We start from the raw sequence: 18,836 nt of genomic DNA on the forward strand, positions 1-18,836 counted from the left end.
TAGAGCGGCCTATGACGATACTGATCAGGGTGCCTAAAATAAATGATATAATTACAATATATAAATATATAATATATTAATAATTTTATATCTGCTTCTTAATGAAAAAATGTCGTATATGTTCCATCAACTTCGAACAAGAGGACCTAGTAAAGATATCGAAATTGATATGCAGCGAGTAGAGAAGACCGAGGCTAATATACTCATTTTTCAGTTTCAAATTTTTACAGACGAAATTAAGAGACTTATTGAAAATATGAATTCTATACTAATTACTACATACATTTAATTATCTAATAACATTTTAATAATAAGAGGAAACTGATAGCTAATATGAAAAAAATGCATTTTTCTAATGCATTCCATCTGATTTAACTAGCCCCGGGATCAGGATAATTCGACTAAGATTATTAAAATAAAGATTAATGTATTTTAAGCTACATTTTTGGCTACATATTAATAAAACTATTATAAAAATATATTTTAAACACAAACATTCGAACAATGCTTCTTTTTGCAAAATTTGTTCATTTCGTAAAAAAAACACATCGAATGAGCCTAGTTTTCGAGAGATTGGACATAAGAAAACTAAACTTATAACATTTCCCACTGAGGTAAAAGGAATAAAATCTCTTTAAAGGAATAAAATTTTGTGTAAGTACTATAAGAGTCGTCACTAAATGAGTCATACAATCCCAAGCTGTGTTTAGTCTACTATTTCCCCCCCCCCCTCCCCGTTCATTTTATATTTTTGAGAGTTATAGTAGCAGGGATACATCAAACTTAAAATTTGGCTATATAGCGTCTTAAAGTAAAGATTTCAAGCTTTAATTTAAAAAAAAAAAATATTATCCTATGATAATTTTTCGCAAAGTTATCGTTAGTCATCAAAGTTGGCCAATTTTTGCCCATATTTTTCTATGCCATAATTTTTTTGAGCAGTGTATATAATTATATAATTATATACATATTTATATATATTTTTATATAAAAAAATGTTTATCAAGAAGCATGACAATTATTCTTATTATTTTTATTCTCATTACTCTAATTGTTTCTAAGCTAAATCGCATCTTATTTCAATTTTCCTCAAACATTTCTCTCAACATCCATTAAAAATTATTTTTAAAATTCTGTGCGACGATTACATGATTATTAAAATATAAATGAGTATCTGCAAAACTCGGATCCATGAATTCGCTAAACCTAAATGACAATTACCTGGTCACTCCACCGAGTGCTTTGTATGTAATAAAGAGAAAAGTATTTGCTAATGTCATCTATCATAGTGACGACCAACTCGCATATCAATTTTAGTTTTTCCGAATGACTATAAATAGTATAGATGCATCAACTGAAAAACAAAACAACCGTTCTGCAAACCGCGACATCTCGCGGTGTTTATTTTTTTTTGTTTACTTTCGTGATTCGTCTTCGTCTACAATGGTCATCAGATCCTAAGTAAAGTAAAGCTCGAACTTCAACGAGATCGCTGTTTTACCGATAAAATGCGACACATCGACATCTTTATTTTATATACTACAATACTCAATATCAATATCGCACTTACACATACGTAAATTTTTTACTAACTAATCTTTCGTATTAAGTATCTAAACCTAATTCTACCCAGACAGCACAGAATATTTATTAATATTCATTTTTTTGAAATGTTATATAGATATTTCATATATATTTTATATTTTATGTAAAGCTTTATTCGAAATATTATGAAAATTTAGACTAATTCTTTTATGTAATATTTATAATAAATATAAATAAATATTTCTAATAAATATTTTTTACTTGGATTATAATGAGCATTCTGTATTACAACCGCTCATTGAGCGCTCAGTGAGATCTTGCATCTAATTGGCACTTTCCAATAGATCCAAAAATATAAACCAAACAGGTACAAGAGCTCACTAAACTCAGTGAACGATTGTAATACTGAACGCATCAAATATTTTCATAGTATTTACAATAAATATTTCATAATATTTATAATAAATGTTTATGACTGTGTAATCTAAGACCACAAAAATATTTACAAAATATTTAAAATAAATCTTATAAATATTTATAAATATTTTGTAAATATTTTATAAATATCGTGTGCTGTCTAAGTAAGTATTCAACATTAATTGTTCATGTAATCTCTAGTTGGTCCAAACCAAAATTTTATATATATATATATATATATACGAAGTATAAAACTCATATATAAAGCAAACATTATTACAAGTCGACGTTAAAAGTCAGTGACAAAACTGTTATTTACTTTTTTTCGTTTTTGGCATAAAGTCGACCAGTTTGGACTACATTATCGTTTATATTTTAATCATGGAAGATTTTTTAATCTGTAAAGACAGTTAGAAGAATACTTGTTTGGAAAAATTAACACAGATTCACTTTAGAATATCCTAAGCCCGGATCTATAATAGATTTTTAAGCCTTAAGTAATAAAGAATGGACGAATTACAGTCGATTATTCTTTTCATAGTCATAGAAATACAGTCGATTATTCTTCAACTGTAATTGGTCAGTTTCTTATGGCTTAAGATTTAAAACATCTATTGTAGATCCGGATTTAAGGGCTATTCTTTTTGTCTTTAACTTTTAATATCAGTTCATATTTTTTCCTTTTTTCTCCACAAAGAAAAACAAAGAAAAGAGATGTACCGTGTAAGAAGTTCAGCAGAATTCAATTAGAAAAAACAGGCTTTTAAAAAAAGCGGGAATAAGCCGAACAAGTAGCGAGGAACGTACCTGTTATGTTAGTCGAGGATTATCGTGAATGAAAAGATCATGAAAAGATCAGAAAAAAAGAAAATATAGCAAATACGCGATAAAGGGGAAAATGCATTCGTACGAACAGCGACGAACAATGAATTAATAAACGTTTAAGCCTGAATCGACGTTAATTCATTCTCTGCGATCAAAAAGGTATTCAGGGTACTCAGGATACTACTCTCAGTTTATGAAAGAATCTTCAAAACTATTGTAGAAAATCCCCTTATTCGAAGTATTATTTTGTTTAGTCTGTATTGTCTATAACTAAATCTTTTTGTATAGATGTCTTACATAAAGTTACAAAGCTCTGATGGCGAAATATTCGAGGTTGATTTAAAAATAGCAAAGCATTCGAATATGAAGACTATGTTGGAAGATTTCGATTTGAATGAAGTTGAGGAAAAGATTGTACCAAATATAAGACCGTTACCAAATATTAGGTGTTGGAATTAATTCGTAGCGTTTTACAAGTGATGGGAAGTACTTTCATTAATGTATTTTTTAATGCTCATGTGAAATAAATAACATTCTTTCATTAAAAAACGCTACGAATTAATTCCAACACCTAATATAAACTCTGCAACACTAGAGAAGATCATGTGCACTGTTGCTAATATGATCAAAAGCAAAACACCTGAAGAGATTCGCAAAACATTCAATATCGAGAACGACTTTACAGCTTCTGAAGAGGAACAAGTGCGCAAGGAAAATGGATGGTGCGAGAAAAAAATAAATAAAATTTTTTATGATCGCAAAAAATTTTTGAATGTTAAATAATTATTGCGTTACTAGATGTCGAACTTAACTGGAGCTTCATTACTTTAAAAAATTTTTATGTGAAAATTTTTATGAAAATGGACAAAATCCTAATTAACTAAAGTCAAAAATCAAACATTCCTTATGTATAATTATATTATGCATAATTTTGTATGAACACTTTTTTTATATTTTTTCAAATTTGATTTTTTCTAAAATAAATAGTGTGAAAATTAATCTTTTTATTATTTTTGATAATTATTTAAAATAACCCTCTCCCACCTCAAATCATATACATATTTCATATATGATTATGCATGTTTATGAATAAAACTTTATTACTTCAGCTTAAAATTGCCAAGAAGAGATTTGGTTTACAATAAATCTTTTAAATACATTTATCCTTCTACGCCGCAGATAAAAAAAAACCTAAATTATTTGATTCTATCTTTATTTCTTATGCATTACGCCGCAAATATCTTATGCATATTTATGAATATTTATGTATGTTTATACATATTTATATATATTCATGCATGAAAAATTTTTTTGTACTTTATGGGATATACTGTTTATACTTCGTTCTTAAAATTTAATAGAGTCCTTGAATTAACGATATCAGAGGACAACATACTTTGAATCTTATTTACAAGCTTCTAGCATATGACTTTAGACAACGCTAATGATTTTATATAATATAATGTTATAAATTTATATTTAAGAACGTATTATATACAAGTGTGTTTAATAGTATTAAAAATAAACTTAAACGTAGTTATTTATACTTTTAATTATTTACTTTCTGTTACATCTTTCAAATTCTTAGAAAAACAAGATAATTATTAAATATAAATATTTAAATATAAAAACTAAATTTTTAAATATAAAAACTTAGCCAATATTAAATTTTGCTAGTCACGATTCTTTTCTTATAACTTTCGCATTTACATGCAATTTGTAAGATTACAAGTTGAGAACCCATGTCTCCTAACCTCAATGTCAAAACATAACCTATAATGGGCTCAATTTAAATAAATGTTTAATATTTCCTTATTTTAATCGTATTATACGAAAAAAAATTTTTTACTAACATTAATTGTTAGAGGACATACATTTTTTAAATATAATGCTAATGGATATGTAAAATCTGTACTATGAGCCAAACAAGTGAGTATTGATATAAGCAACTATTTGTACGTAATAATTGTATAGATTTTTATTTGTGATATAAATCATTTGTTTCTAAATGAATACAAGTATTGTTTCTAAATGAATACGAGTATTGTATTTAAACGATGTAGTCACCGAGTTTCTCACGTTTTTTTCTTTTTTAGCTAATTGTATTGAAAGATTAAAGACACAAAATGATAGAAGTGGTCCACAAACTTTATACAATGAATGCAATTGGCTTCATCTTGACAAATCAGTTATAGAATATCACGATTTAGAAAACGTTAAGATTATAAGTTACAGAGAACTAAAAGCAGCAAAAGAACTAATTTCTAATCATTTAAAACATATAGTATGTTCCGAATTTATTGGTATCGACTTCGATATTTTGGAGTATTGTGTGCCTTCTTTAATGCTTGGGTAAAATATCATTATTTTTATCTGATATATTTAATTGGATAAGTCATTATTCTGGATATTTATGTTGAATTCATATTTTGACAGAATCCTTAATAGCGGACATGCTTTCTTCAATGTACCTACAGATCCATTGACATATACAGAGATATTTACTTCTTTAAATGTAAAATACATTTTTACAACATCTGTAACATCCAACAGAAACATTATACATCTCTTTAATATTCATGGACAGTCGATATATTTAATAAAATTAATAGATGTCCAAGAAAATTATAATAGAAGATGGTATCATTTTGCATATGCAATTGCCACTTCAGGATCGACTGGAACACCAAAAGTCGTCAAAGTACCCCATTCATGTATATTGCCTAATATTATGGATTTGAAGAAAATTCTGGATATAACAAGCTCCGATAAAATAGCACAACTAACAAATTTTACTTTTGATCCTAGTATCATTGAAATTTTCTTAAACCTTTGTTATGCTGCAACTCTATTTATGGTTTCGAAAACATTAAAGAATGAAACTGTCAGGTGAATATTTTTAAATATTAATAAATCCATGTTAATAAATAAATGCCAAAAAATAATAGAATTAACAATAAAAAATATAAATATGTTTTAGGCTCTTAGAAAAAATATTCCATGCTCGTGTAACAGTTCTTCAAATTACTCCATCACTTCTCTTCCATCAATGGTCTACTGAACGCTTGAAAACAACAATTTTGGACAAAGATTCTAAGCTAAGAATTCTTCTTTTGGGTGGAGAATCGTTCCCTAGCATGAAATTGCTTTCGGAAGCTAGTCATCCACAAAATACAACACGATTGTTTAATATTTATGGAATAACCGAAGTATCGTGTTGGTCTAGTATTAATGAAATTGTCAAAGACAATGTAGATGAGCCTTGCTTAGGTGAACCTTTATCAGAAACTATATTTCAAATCAGAAATGAAAATAATGAAATAGCAATTAGCGGCGATGGCACTCTTTATATTGGTTAGTTTTGAATATGTTTATAAATATGTGAAATATTTTTGTAAAACTTATTTTTATATAAACTATTATTTCACACGTTTTTCAATATAGGAAGTACCACTAGGATTTGTATTGTTGGAAATGAATCTGAAGATCTGAATAAACCAGTTTTTCGCAATACTGGTGACGTTGTTTCCGTAAGTTCTGTTTGTAAATTAATTATTTAGAGATTAATGGATCAATTCTAAGCAGAATCATAACATGAATAACGAAAATATGTTATGGTTTTGCTTAGAATTTAGGTATTAGTTTCATAATTTAATTTGTCCAAGACTGTTTTCAATAATAAAGATGAATCTATTCATATTTGTTATTTCTGGTTTTGTAGGTAGATGATCAACGTAGAATATTTTATAGAGGAAGACGAAATAATATTGTAAAAAGATTTGGAAACAAGGTGAACTTACGAGAGCTTGAGAGAGTTACGACGGAATTAAGTTTTGTACGAAATTGTGTTGCATTTTGGGACGCAGAGTGCCACAAATTATATCTATGTTTATCTATTACAGACACGAAAAAAGAATTTTCTGAATTGAGAGATGATATAATGTCGCATTTAAAGTTATTACCTGCGATCTATAAGCCTGATAAGATAATCATAGTAGAACGCTTTAACTTTACTACCAGTGGAAAGATTTGCCAGATATCATTGAGAGAAATATGTAGGAATTCCGAAATAGAAATTGATAGTGTAAATAACTTACACATTAATGAAATATTTGAAAACTTGTGGAATAATCACATAAAATTTAGAAACGCTGGTTTTTTAATGTCAGGAGGTACATCAATAGTAGCGCTTCAGATCTCAAGCGCTGTTACTCAAGCCTTTAATACAGAATTTCCTGAATTAATTGGAATGTTGTTGAAAGATTTTACATTCGACCAGTGCATCAGTTATATCAGGAGTATTTTAATTAGCCGAGATTGCGACAAAGCTATTACTGATCCCATCGATATATCTGTTAATGATAAGACATTTAATAAAGATATTAAGAAGATACTTAATACAGAAGAGTATGTAATAAAACAATCGCAAAAGAATTTTCCACTAGTATCAAATGAGAAGCATTCTTATCATTGGTACAAATGCAGGGGAAAAACTTATAACGATACATTAAAAAAAGAAGAAAATATCAAATCCTTTTTAGAAAATATATCAAACATTGAGATATTAAAAACTTACAATTTGCAGAAATGCGTCGATGCCTCACCAACTATATATCGTTATTCCGTGTAAGAATGATTTTAAAGAAAATTATTTTTTAATAAAATATATACAAAGATAATTCTTTATCAATACTTCAGGAAGTAAAATCCAAAATAATACTAATATAAAACTATCGTTAATTTTTAGAACAGAACTGTACGCAACAGTCGCTTCACATTCCGGCATTATATGTACTATTAATTTGCTAAAAACCGATGTGTCATATGAAATAAAACTACCAAACAGAATAGAAGCCTCTGTTTTAATTCTAGCTGATTTTCATGGAATTGTAGGTAAGCCCCGTATTGATATTACAATTTTTAACAATTAATATTTAACAAATTATATGTTTTTAATTGCAGGCTGTTACGATGGATACATTTATTGTATCCATTTAAAAACTGGTGATATAATATGGAAATTCCAAACACAGGACATGGTTAAATGCACGGCGATAATGTGTACGCAAGGGAGCAAGATATTTGTAGGGTCTTATGACTTTAATGTATATTGCCTCTCGACGGAGGTAGGCGACATTTTTAAATCAAGTATTATTATTACTACACCTCGATATCATTAATAATAAATTAATTAAAATTATACGATAAATAATGTGTGCTTTACTAAGTAAAATATAAAGTATCAAGAGACAAATCATTCACAGAATGGTATTCAAATTTGGAAAACTAAAGCGAGTCAAGGTGGAATTTGTGCTACCGGTTGTTTGCATCAACAATCGACTTCGGTTCTATTCGGATCATTAGATGGCTCATGCCTGGCTTTACATCAATCTTCAGGACGGATTATATGGAAACGTAAATTGCAGAATCCGATATTTGTTGCGCCTGTTGTGCTTCGAACTGGATACGCTTTATTTTGTTCTGTAGATGGAACCCTGTGTTGTTTCGACATCGAAACCAATTGCCAGGTAAATACATCTTCCTTTTGTTGCTCGACGTGTTCAATCGACTTTTATTGTTGTAGATGTGGCGATATGTGATATACGGTAATGTATTTTCGTACCCTGTGATATGGACTGCCGACTCTACGAGTGATGAGTACATCATATTAGCTAGTCATAATAAAAATCTATATTGTCTAGAAATGCCACAAAGAACAATTGAAGAAAATGAGCCAAAATTGAAATATACATTACAATTGCAATCACCGATTTTCGCGACTTCTTGGTGCGAAGATGGATATATGTTTGTAGCATGTACAGACGGCATCTTTAAAGTATTTGATCTTCTAGAAGGCAAATTGTTAGCGACCAAGCAACTTCCCGGCGAAACATTTTCTTCGCCAATTATTCATAACGATCTTGCAATCTTGGGATGTAGAGACAATCATTTATATGTTTTGAAACTTAGTTAAATATAATATATGGAAATATGCATTGAATGTGACTATTCATATTAGATTCCTCGTATCCTTCGATGTTTAAAAAGAGATTAGTCGGAATTGCAAAGGTACACGGTTAATACAATATTGTTTATTCCATTCAGCTCTCGTGTTACAAATTGATGGATAATGACGTATCTGTTGCAGTTGAGACAAGTGTCCACATTATTTGAGTATACCAGTTTCCCACCAGATTTTCTTATGTAATGTGAAATTGCGTGTGCCCGTCGTAACCCATGCGAGAGTGCAAACAAAATGTGAATCTAGAAAAACGGTCGATTCATTTCTTCTCTGACGCACATATATCGTTAATGAATTGATCGATGTACATGTTCGCGATCACTTGTCCTTTCCTTGTCAGGTAACGATACAATGATTTATAATGCAAATGAAATAATCCGGATCTCAAGCTCACACGAAACAACAATATTTCAACGACTCCATTTTCTCATATTTATATATATATATGTATACATATACTTTTTTGTAATATATAATATATATACTATATAGATCTATAATATATCTATAATGAAATGCTTGGCCGCTCCGGATATTTTTTGTTTCAACATTTCGGTATCGACCTTCGTTCTTTTTTCATTTTTTTTCTCCCCATTTACCATCAATTTTGTCTCAAGCGTACATGAGCATGCGACTTCCCTATTCCTAATTTTGTTTCTGTACGTACGTTGAAGTTGAAGACGTCTAATCGTGCTATCGATAGTTATGATTTATTTCCTAAACGAGCGTTTCTTTAATGAGAAAAACGGATATGGAAGATGAAACATAGTTACAATCATATACGCGAATATACATCGAATAACGCATTATATATTGTTACTTCTATAATTTTGCTACACGGTTAATAAGCAAGGGAAAGTCAACGAATATCTATATGCTTGTCATTTAGCAATTCGTATAAAACTATATTATTGTTCGATTATTTTGTTCGAAACGATAAATGCAACTTAGACAACCTAAAATTAACATCCAAATATAGGTAAATTTTTCCACAACAACCGAGTCTTGTCAGAAATATTTCTACATCTAGAAATTATCGGAGCTAATCTAAACAGAGATATGAGATTTACATTGTAAAGTTCAATTATCAGTTAACAATGTATTGTAGCCTTTGTAGCAACATTATCATGTTGTTACAATACCTGTAGACATTTTCTGTACAATTTAATCTGCCGATAAACGTTTCAGTTATTTCGATATATTAAAATATGGTACATAGGTATTGTATACACGTTATGACGGACGTTTCAATATCTTTATTTGCTTTTTTATTATTATTCTCCTTTCGAATGTATATTGGCAGATTGGATTTATGTTTCGTGTAAAATATAAATTTATAATTGAATCTAACCTTATATAATTCGGTGTTCGAAATCGTAGAAATAGAGTCCGAGAATTCTTTTCCGTGTGAGTGTGGAAAATTTATGCGCTTCGGATAGGACTGTGTCGCAGGAACAGCAGAACGAGATTAGGAAGGTAGTGAAACGGAGAGAGAAATTTGATAGAGAGAATTTAGTCAACTTTTTTTGTTTCCGTTTTTCATCCTCTATCAAAAAGAATCTACATAATTAGGCACAGGTCTGCTCGCAGCGTGACTTGTTCCATGGTATCTGCCTTGAGACACTGTCGCATGCCGACGCAGTCGGCAATCGAGCGATGTTTCCCTTTTACTCGAATACGCAAATACACTGGGCGCTTTGATTTTCCCATAATGTCGAGTGTATATGCTCGCGCGCATTCCATGATTACGGTTACTGATCCTCGTCGCCGAGTTCGTGCTTGACCTTGTTAAAGTCAAACTCCTCACCGGTGGCGCGCTTGAATATGTCGAGCACGTCTAAGCAAGTAGTCTCAAAGTGCGTGGTAGCATCATAGCTGGTGGATATAAATATTTGGCTGTTGAGACCATCGTCCACCGGCACCATGTAATCGGAAATGCTAATAAATTTCTGCTTAACCGGACCGAGCAAGTCCAAACCAGGCTTAATCTCAGTTTCAGGATTTTTCGTCTCCACCGTGGTCGAAACCATGGCAATAAACCAGCCTTTTGCTGCAACTTGATGAGTATGCGATACGAGAGACACATATATGTCGGAATTACGACCGACCTAAAGAAAAAAGTATTTGATTAAAAATATATGCAGAACAAAGCTTTCAAATATTATATTAACAAATTTATATCTACATACGCGAATAAATGACTTAAAGATTTTGTTAGATCTTAATTGAGAAAGATTTTTAGAATATTATAAAGTTAAAAACGAAATTGCAAGAGTTCAAATGATATAATTTCATTTATACGCGAAATAAAATTTATCGTCAATTACCTGCTTCTGAGGAATGATAATTTGTGTGGATAATGCGTCAGCTGTGCTAGGTATAGGATGATCCATTAAGCATATGCATCTTATCACTTGACCGACCTTCTTCACGCGATCAGATACGTATGTAGGATCACAAAAAACTTGTTTGCATTGAGCTACCTCATCGCCGGAACGGACGCCGACCACCTGCGTGAAACAACAATTAATTTCAATGATTGAGTGCAAGTTTGCAAAGATATGGTAAACGCAAAAGTTACCTTGCCATCCTTGATGACGATTTCGTCAATCGGCTTGTCCAGCATGTATGTGCCACCATAAATAGCGCTAAGACGAGCGAATCCCTGAGGAAGTTCACCCAGACCATACATCGGATAGAGATATGGTGATTTTCCATACCGCGCTAAACTGTCACTGTATAGTTTAATCCTTCTGATAGTGGTTATCGCAGTTTGGCCTATATAGTCGTCATCCCTAATTAAAATATAGATATTATTACTCTTTAAAAATAGATGTATAAATATTTGGCAAATGTATATTTCTATAAAACACACTTTAAGATAATGAAAAAAAAGATGTTATTTGTTACACAAATTCTTTTAATTTTCACAAATCATTCATGTTAATTATTACCTGTATAATGCTAACGCATGTCCAGTAAAGTCCTGCGTATTCTTATCAAGACTAAACTTGCTATACAATGCGCTCATACTGTTGTTGAAGGGGTCAAAATTATCCCACGTCTTAGGATCGTCCTCCTGCATGCTCTGCACCCACATGAGGAAGCTGCGGAAACGCCGTTTCTCGAACAGACCCATCAGGTCGCTGGACAGGGCCTCTTGCTGGTCGATTGGTACCTTTGAGATCTTGCCCGACTTGTATACATACGAGCCCTCCACTGACTTGAACTCCAAGTAACGCGTCACTCCCGTGTGAATGAGTAGCTTGACGAGAAGACCATTTGCCATCAAGAATTTGGGTATCAAGTCAACATTCCAATCCCGACCGCGGCCATAGCTCTCGTCCGGCGATGGAGCCTTGAATTTACTAAACAACGTAATGCAAGATAATTAAAAACGAATATCTACAATAATTAATCTATCCAATCGTATGTACTACATTTTTTTAAAAGTATTGGCAACAAAGATAACGTGAAATTAAGTACAATTATATTTAATTAAAGTAATTGCTTTTTAAAATAATTAGGGATGTTAAATGTCTCTCCCTGTTTTTTAATTTTCTTATGGAATATGTCACGAAGAAATTTTGAATGATATATAGAATCACATATAAATATATATGTAGAAAAATAAAACTACGAAGACCAGTCGATGATTTCCATCATTCGTAATTAAAAGATTTGAGTCGGACTTCCGCTTCCGTAGTCTTTATCTGCGATCAGAAACCGCGACTGAGGATTATCAGAGAAAATTATTTTTGTACGAGGTTGCTGCGTCGACACGAGGTGTTATATTGTTTATGAACCTGCAATCGTCGTATACGTTGACAATTTGTTCGTAAATAATAATTGAACGATACGCGAACGCGATGTGACTCCAAGGACAATAATTTATTGACAGTGATAGACAAATTACCATGTGCGACATATAATTTAGAGTTCGTGTTAGTCGCTTTTCGTTATTGACTTCTTTGTCGCAATGACGTAAGGTGCGACACCGTAGAAGCGTTTCTACGTAAATATCCGTTCTATCCGTAATTTATCCGACTATTCTTTACGATCATCCATATCGATTAATTTTATTTTCGTCCAGATTCATCTTGAATCTCATTTAAATTTCGTTGTTCTTAACAAGAACGACCATTGCGCAGCAACAGCGATTTATTCGCATCTTAATTACTTCTTTTACTTATACGTATTCATTCTTTTACTTATACGGATTCATATTCGCAGTTGTGAGACGAATAATAGATAGATGAAAGGTCCATCAAAATCAGCGGCATTCAACGTACATTTCTCGCGTTTTTTTACACGAAACACGTAATTACGTGCAATCTTCGGAACGGCCGTCGTTCCGCTTTCCATCTACATTCGGATGAGTAGTAAAGTCCTTTTCCTCGACAGACTTTCATGTTTGCGCGATGCTGTACGAGGGAACATAACGGGTATCAAGTGTCGGCAACAGGATATCCGTGCTTTTCAGGTGACACCGTACTTCTCAACAGAATACAAACCCTAGGCGAAAGGACGGAAAGTAGAGGAAAGTCGAGAAGTACAAGACCTTAATCGCGAACTTTTGACATTTCATCGCGCTTTTTTTTTTATGCGATTATCATGCGGTCAAGAGAGTGCCGCGGTGAAATCACAGTAAGAGGAATGTGAAAAACAACGTAAAACAATGTTATCTCAAGCATTATCTCTTTCCTCTCTTATCCATTGCGTACAGTCGCGTTTTCGTTTAGCTCAGATTGTTCAGCTACCACTGTAACGTCAGGAAAATTCCATAAATAAATAAATAAAAATTAGAATTAGCGAATATTCAATAAAATTGCTAATTATCCAAATGTAATATTTAACATGAAAATATTTTTTCTCTATGTAGAAATATAACTTAAAGTATATTTAAGCCTCCTGAGCAGTCATCACAGCCATATTGAATCATGACATCAGAAGCGAGAAATGACACATTAATTTTTATTACGTGCCATTTATAAATGAAGACAATTTGGATAAAACAAAATAATGAGATTGCTATAAAATATTTATATTATTAGGTGTTGGAATTAATTCGTAGCGTTTTACAAGTGATGGGAAGTACTTTCATTAATGTATTTTTTAATGCTCATGTGAAATAAATAACATTCTTTCATTAAAAAACGCTACGAATTAATTCCAACACCTAATATTATAATAATAATATTTTTATTTAATGCGTATGCATAACTTATTTACACGTGGCACTTATACGTGACTTTTATCACTTTTTACGATTATTTACTGTCAGGGAGGATAAGCATAGTTTTTGTCCATTTTTACAAATATTTTAAAGCAATCTCATCATTTTGTTTTTTATCCAAATTATCTTTATTTATAAATACATAATAAAAATTTACGCGTCATTTCTTGTTTCTGACATCATGATTCAATATGACTGTGTTGACTACTCAGGAGGCTTAAAAAACAATGATAAATGGTTTTTACTATGAAATTCAGGCTTAAAAGATCAATGCGATGGAAGCTAGATATTCAGCGTAATACGGAAATCTTGCGAAAGAAATTGTACGTATAATCGGAGGAGAAAAGAGAAGGTAATTGCGGTGGTGATTTGAAGTTCGATCGTATTTCCTGCGTAATCGTAATTATTGCCGTAACGCAATAAATGCGAGAACAGTATTTCGCATAAAGTCGTTGAGAATTATGGAAAAATCGCCTCTCGTATGATAAGCAGTAAATTGATACGCGCGTAAATTGACTCGCACACGTGACACGTGTGGATATCTTATATCTTTGTATATATGTATATGTGTATTGAAATGTACCGAATATCATATCGGTTTTTGTACACTCTCGCCTATCTCGAGTATTTTCAATAAATGGATATTGACAAGTGCATTCGCGTTATATGTATCGTTGAAAAATAATTTGCAAAACTGTAAAATAATCACAGAAACAAACAAAAATTGCGAAAGAAGGCAAACAAGGATAAAAAATTTGAAGGAAAGGTGAAAAAAGTAAGAGCAAAACTAAAGAAATTTTGAAAAAAAAAACGAAGATAAAAATAAATGTAATTACAAAGAAGTATATTAAATAAAAAATTAATTGTTCGAAAATAGAGATATAAAATCAATTTAATTAATAAAATTTTCTTCTTTTGCTATAATAATTTTAATTCACACTTTGATCAAATATTCTTTACAATATCAATATAAGTTTTTATTACAAAGAAGTAATAAAAAATATTCTCCTTTTTATATTTACAAAATCAAAATGTATGTTGGTCGAAGAAGAGAGAAAGATTAAAAGGATACAGAGAATATAGTTAAGAAACGCCAGTGTGGAATATCGCAGTGAATCGAATTATCGGAATAGAGAATGATGTCTCAGAACCGTAAGCGAAATTGCGACAAAGAAAGTCGCTGAGAAGAATTTAGAATTTAATGCGGAGTCAAATTATTAAACGGCAGCTCCGCTAACGATTTCGCAACGTTCGATCGAGCGGTTCTTTCGGAGGGGAGGGCGGTACTCTTTTTTTTCTCCCCTCCTGTCTACTCGAGTATAATCATTGCGAAGGCCGATAGTACCGAACTTTCCGTTCTTTATTCGAGTGATCAGTAGTGACTGGAATTCATAATTAGCGTTGAACGTCTTCGGAGTTAACTAAACGTTAGTTTCGTTTCCGCTCCAAAATTTCAATATAAATAAATAAATCCATTTAGTTTTTACTCCAGATCTCCAATACAGAATAAATCTCCAAGGTATTCTAAGAATGTGCAGAGAATTTTCCTGGAAACGTTTTAAAAACGCCCATTTAGCCCATTTTGTATTTTTGTACATTTTGTTTTATTCCAAATACAGAAAACAAAAATAAAGTCCACCTTAATCTTGTCCTTCACAGCTGAAGTTTTTGTTCTTTCCATCTCTTCTCTTCCAAAGAATTCCAATTAAGATTATGGCACACAAAAGACATAAGACGTTAAGGCGTAGGCAATAAGTAAATTGGTCAACATAGTAAAAAGTATTAATAATAACGTAAGCAACAGCAAATATTGATATATGCTTATGTTATTTAACACAATTATAAGCAAAGAAAAAAATTTCAAATTTGAGTCTGTATAATTGTTACATTTCAATTTTAAGTTGCTTACGTTCTTTCTATGTATCATAGCTTTAATCTGTTTCGAGAAAGTTTGCAGAAAGTGTAATGCAATGCAATACGCAGAGAACAGAGAGATCGACTAATCTCGCCGACGTCAGAATGAGAATTTATTTCGTGGATAATCTTTGCGCAGAATGCGAGATTCGTAAACAATTGCGTCGTAAATAATCTTTCTTATTGTATAGACTTTCGTGCAGAAATAAAACCGTAGAGATTAAGCGAGAGGGCTGGCGTCCCGATGCCGAAAATGGTTAATCGTGGAGAGAAGGACGAGAATCCAAAAGCGCGACCGCGTTCGGACGATTCGCGCGCGCGGCGAGAATGCGGGCTCGAGAATCGATACGCTTTGCCCCTCACCCGTATGCGGCGCAGTTCCGACGATACGGTACGTTCCCACTTCCCCAGCGGGAACGTATCTCTTCCTTCGCCCGCTCCTTTCTTCTCTCCTCGTTCATTCACCGTTTTTCGTTTCCTGCATATCTATTAGCAAGGTTTCGATCGTGAAAGGAAAGGGGATCGATATCCGCGATCGCATCGTGTCACGTCACTCCAGCTGTCGACGACGACAGTTCTCTCTGGGTGGGGGGAGGGGGAGGGGAGAGGAGGAAGAAGGGAGAGGGAACGAGGGGCGGGTTCATGTAACGTAAACGTCCGGAGACACGGTCAGATATTGTCGAATGGCTCAAAGAATCTTGTATGATTCGACGCTTAAGGAATTTCCCTCAAAATGGGCGTTCTATGGACTTTCGTTCTTCCGAAAGCACAAAAGAGAAAAAAAAAGAATCGAACCGTAGTACGAAGTCGAGGAAGATGACTGACGAGTACCCACCTGAACAGATCCTCGAGGGGCGTGATGGAGGCCGACTCGCCGCCGTAGTACTTGTTGCGGTCGATGTGCAGCACCCGTTTGCCGCTGACGGAGAGCATGCCCGAGAGGATGCATTCCTTCAGGCCGGTGCCGAGGACAATCGCGTCGTATTCCTCATTCATGTTCGCGCCGGGCGAAATGTGGACCGAGGGAAGCCGAAGAGAAAAGCGGTGGTCCGAGACTTGCGAATTATCGCGGTGCTTGAACGCCGAATGTACTGCTCGCGAGCTCTCTCGCGTTTCTCTTCCTCACAGCAGTCACGGAACGAAGACTCTCTCTCTCTCTCTCTCTCTCTCTCGCTCTCTCGTTCTCTCTCGCCTGCCGCGTGTCCTACGACGTCGTGCGATTAAAAAAACGCTGCCTATCGCGATTACTACGTGACACGATACTGCACGGCACAGCACGACACGGCACGACACGACACGGCGTGGCGCGGAACGGAAGGAAGACCAGCTCTTTCGTTCGCTTTGCTCTGTCGACGATGACGGCAGCGACGACGGCGACGGCAGCGGCGGCGGCGGCAGCGGCGACGACGACGGCAGTAGCCGAATAGCGGCCAGTAGCGACTAGCGGTGGCGATGGGTGATATCTAACTTTCCCCTAGATCCGCGTGTCACGCCGACACGTTGCGAAGCGGCTTTAAAGTAAGGTGACCAATCGTCCAAAATTAAGGACAGTCTAATCTTTTATCTTAAATTAATGACATAATTATTATGAATTTTCCCTTTAAATTTGTACACAATAAGTGTGGAATAATAAGTGAAAATAATAAATGTAAAATTTATAACGTACATTTATAAATGTAATAATTTTTAACGTTTAAAAAATATGATTTTTTTTACTCAAAACTTAGATATTTGTATTCATAAAAAAACATTTAGTAGAAAAACACAATTTAAAAAAATAAAATGTGATGTCGTAATTTGATGTAATATTTGTTCTGATTTCACATGATGTTATTGTATATTAAGTTATGTTAGTATATTATTATATATTGTATATTATATATTGTATATTATGTTACTATTGTATGTTACTATAGTCATTTACAAATATAATATAAACAATAAATGTCAAATATAATACAATATTGTTCGTGTATTTTGTTAAAAATTATAAAAAATATCGATTAAAATTTCACTACGACAATTAACATTAATTTTTTTTTAATGGCCTGCTTTTTTTTTAAAGATTGGTTATCTTACTTTAAAGAGAAGCGAGTTCTTACTTTATGCGCATATGAATTCATTATTTAATCACATGTGAGATAAGGGATTAATTACAATGACTTTCTTGTCTTGAAACAGATGAAAATTATAAATGTAACAAATTAATTGTTCATCAATAAAATGATAAATATGTTGATCAATAAAATGATAAATATTTCAGTAAATTCGCTCACTTTTGTAATTTTTATCTCAAGACACACAATAAATTTCGATTCGTATTATAAGTTGAAAAATAGAATCACATAAGAACATAGAACCGAACATTTCTGAGCATCAGTTGTGAACTCCGCAATCAACTGTCAAGATAACGAAATATATTTCTCGGTTTATGATGCGAAAAAGTGGGACAGAAAAAGAAGGTTTATGAGCTTATCATGTGAAGATTTACAATGCTTATCTCTTAGATTGGTATTATATGTATATAGCGGATTGTTAATTTATTTAATCATACAATAATTATTTTTTTCAAAGCAAACATGTATTGTATGCTAATTGTATTATAATTATATTTTTTATTTACCAATATTTATTCATCAGTGACAAAAATACATCCAGAAATCTTATATATTGATAAAACCAAATACGATTTAAAACAATTATTTACGAAAAGAGACGTTTGTAGAATTTTCTAATCCAATGATAAATATAAATTAATTAGTATTATTATGTGTAGAATTATAATTTTTAATTATAGAAACAAGCGATTGATGTTTCTCGAGAATAAAAGGCAGATCACTCATCGATTTCAACCAATTACGGTTTCGAACTGATTGT

At 32.5% G+C, this 18,836-nt stretch overlaps 3 protein-coding genes and 1 long non-coding RNA gene across 4 annotated transcripts; 2 read left to right on the top strand and 2 right to left on the bottom strand.

Moving 5' to 3' along the window:
• Positions 1 to 1,335: 1,335 nt before the first annotated feature.
• On the top strand, positions 1,336 to 3,770 carry SkpA (S-phase kinase associated protein 1 SKP1-related A). Its single transcript, XM_087403968.1, has 2 exons — positions 1,336 to 3,237; positions 3,319 to 3,770. Exons 1-2 carry the CDS (start codon positions 3,076 to 3,078, stop codon positions 3,568 to 3,570), a joined length of 414 nt encoding a protein of 137 aa, XP_087260094.1. The 5' UTR covers positions 1,336 to 3,075; the 3' UTR covers positions 3,571 to 3,770.
• Positions 3,771 to 4,529: 759 nt separating this feature from the next.
• Positions 4,530 to 8,788, top strand: Aasdh (Aminoadipate-semialdehyde dehydrogenase). Its single transcript, XM_011052886.2, has 10 exons — positions 4,530 to 4,716; positions 4,884 to 5,139; positions 5,224 to 5,676; positions 5,768 to 6,141; positions 6,232 to 6,317; positions 6,509 to 7,413; positions 7,535 to 7,680; positions 7,750 to 7,913; positions 8,052 to 8,315; positions 8,372 to 8,788. The coding sequence occupies exons 1-10, from the start codon at positions 4,704 to 4,706 to the stop codon at positions 8,759 to 8,761; spliced, it is 3,051 nt and encodes a 1,016-aa protein (XP_011051188.2). The 5' UTR covers positions 4,530 to 4,703; the 3' UTR covers positions 8,762 to 8,788.
• A 71-nt stretch (positions 8,789 to 8,859) lies between these two features.
• Positions 8,860 to 17,395, bottom strand: Gdi (GDP dissociation inhibitor). The gene is made up of 5 exons (XM_011052887.2): positions 16,795 to 17,395; positions 11,764 to 12,177; positions 11,391 to 11,604; positions 11,137 to 11,319; positions 8,860 to 10,917 (listed from the first exon to the last, which is right to left on the bottom strand). The coding sequence occupies exons 1-5, from the start codon at positions 16,953 to 16,955 to the stop codon at positions 10,561 to 10,563; spliced, it is 1,329 nt and encodes a 442-aa protein (XP_011051189.1). The 5' UTR covers positions 16,956 to 17,395; the 3' UTR covers positions 8,860 to 10,560.
• Positions 12,990 to 16,787, bottom strand: LOC147911095 (uncharacterized). Its single transcript, XR_015547396.1, has 2 exons — positions 15,685 to 16,787; positions 12,990 to 15,592 (listed from the first exon to the last, which is right to left on the bottom strand). It is a non-coding gene; the product is annotated as an uncharacterized LOC147911095 (long non-coding RNA).
• Positions 17,396 to 18,836: the final 1,441 nt, after the last annotated feature.

This window comes from Acromyrmex echinatior, chromosome 1 (assembly GCF_024713525.1).
Source record: "Acromyrmex echinatior isolate Ae372 chromosome 1, ASM2471352v2, whole genome shotgun sequence".
NCBI lineage: Eukaryota > Metazoa > Arthropoda > Insecta > Hymenoptera > Formicidae > Acromyrmex > Acromyrmex echinatior.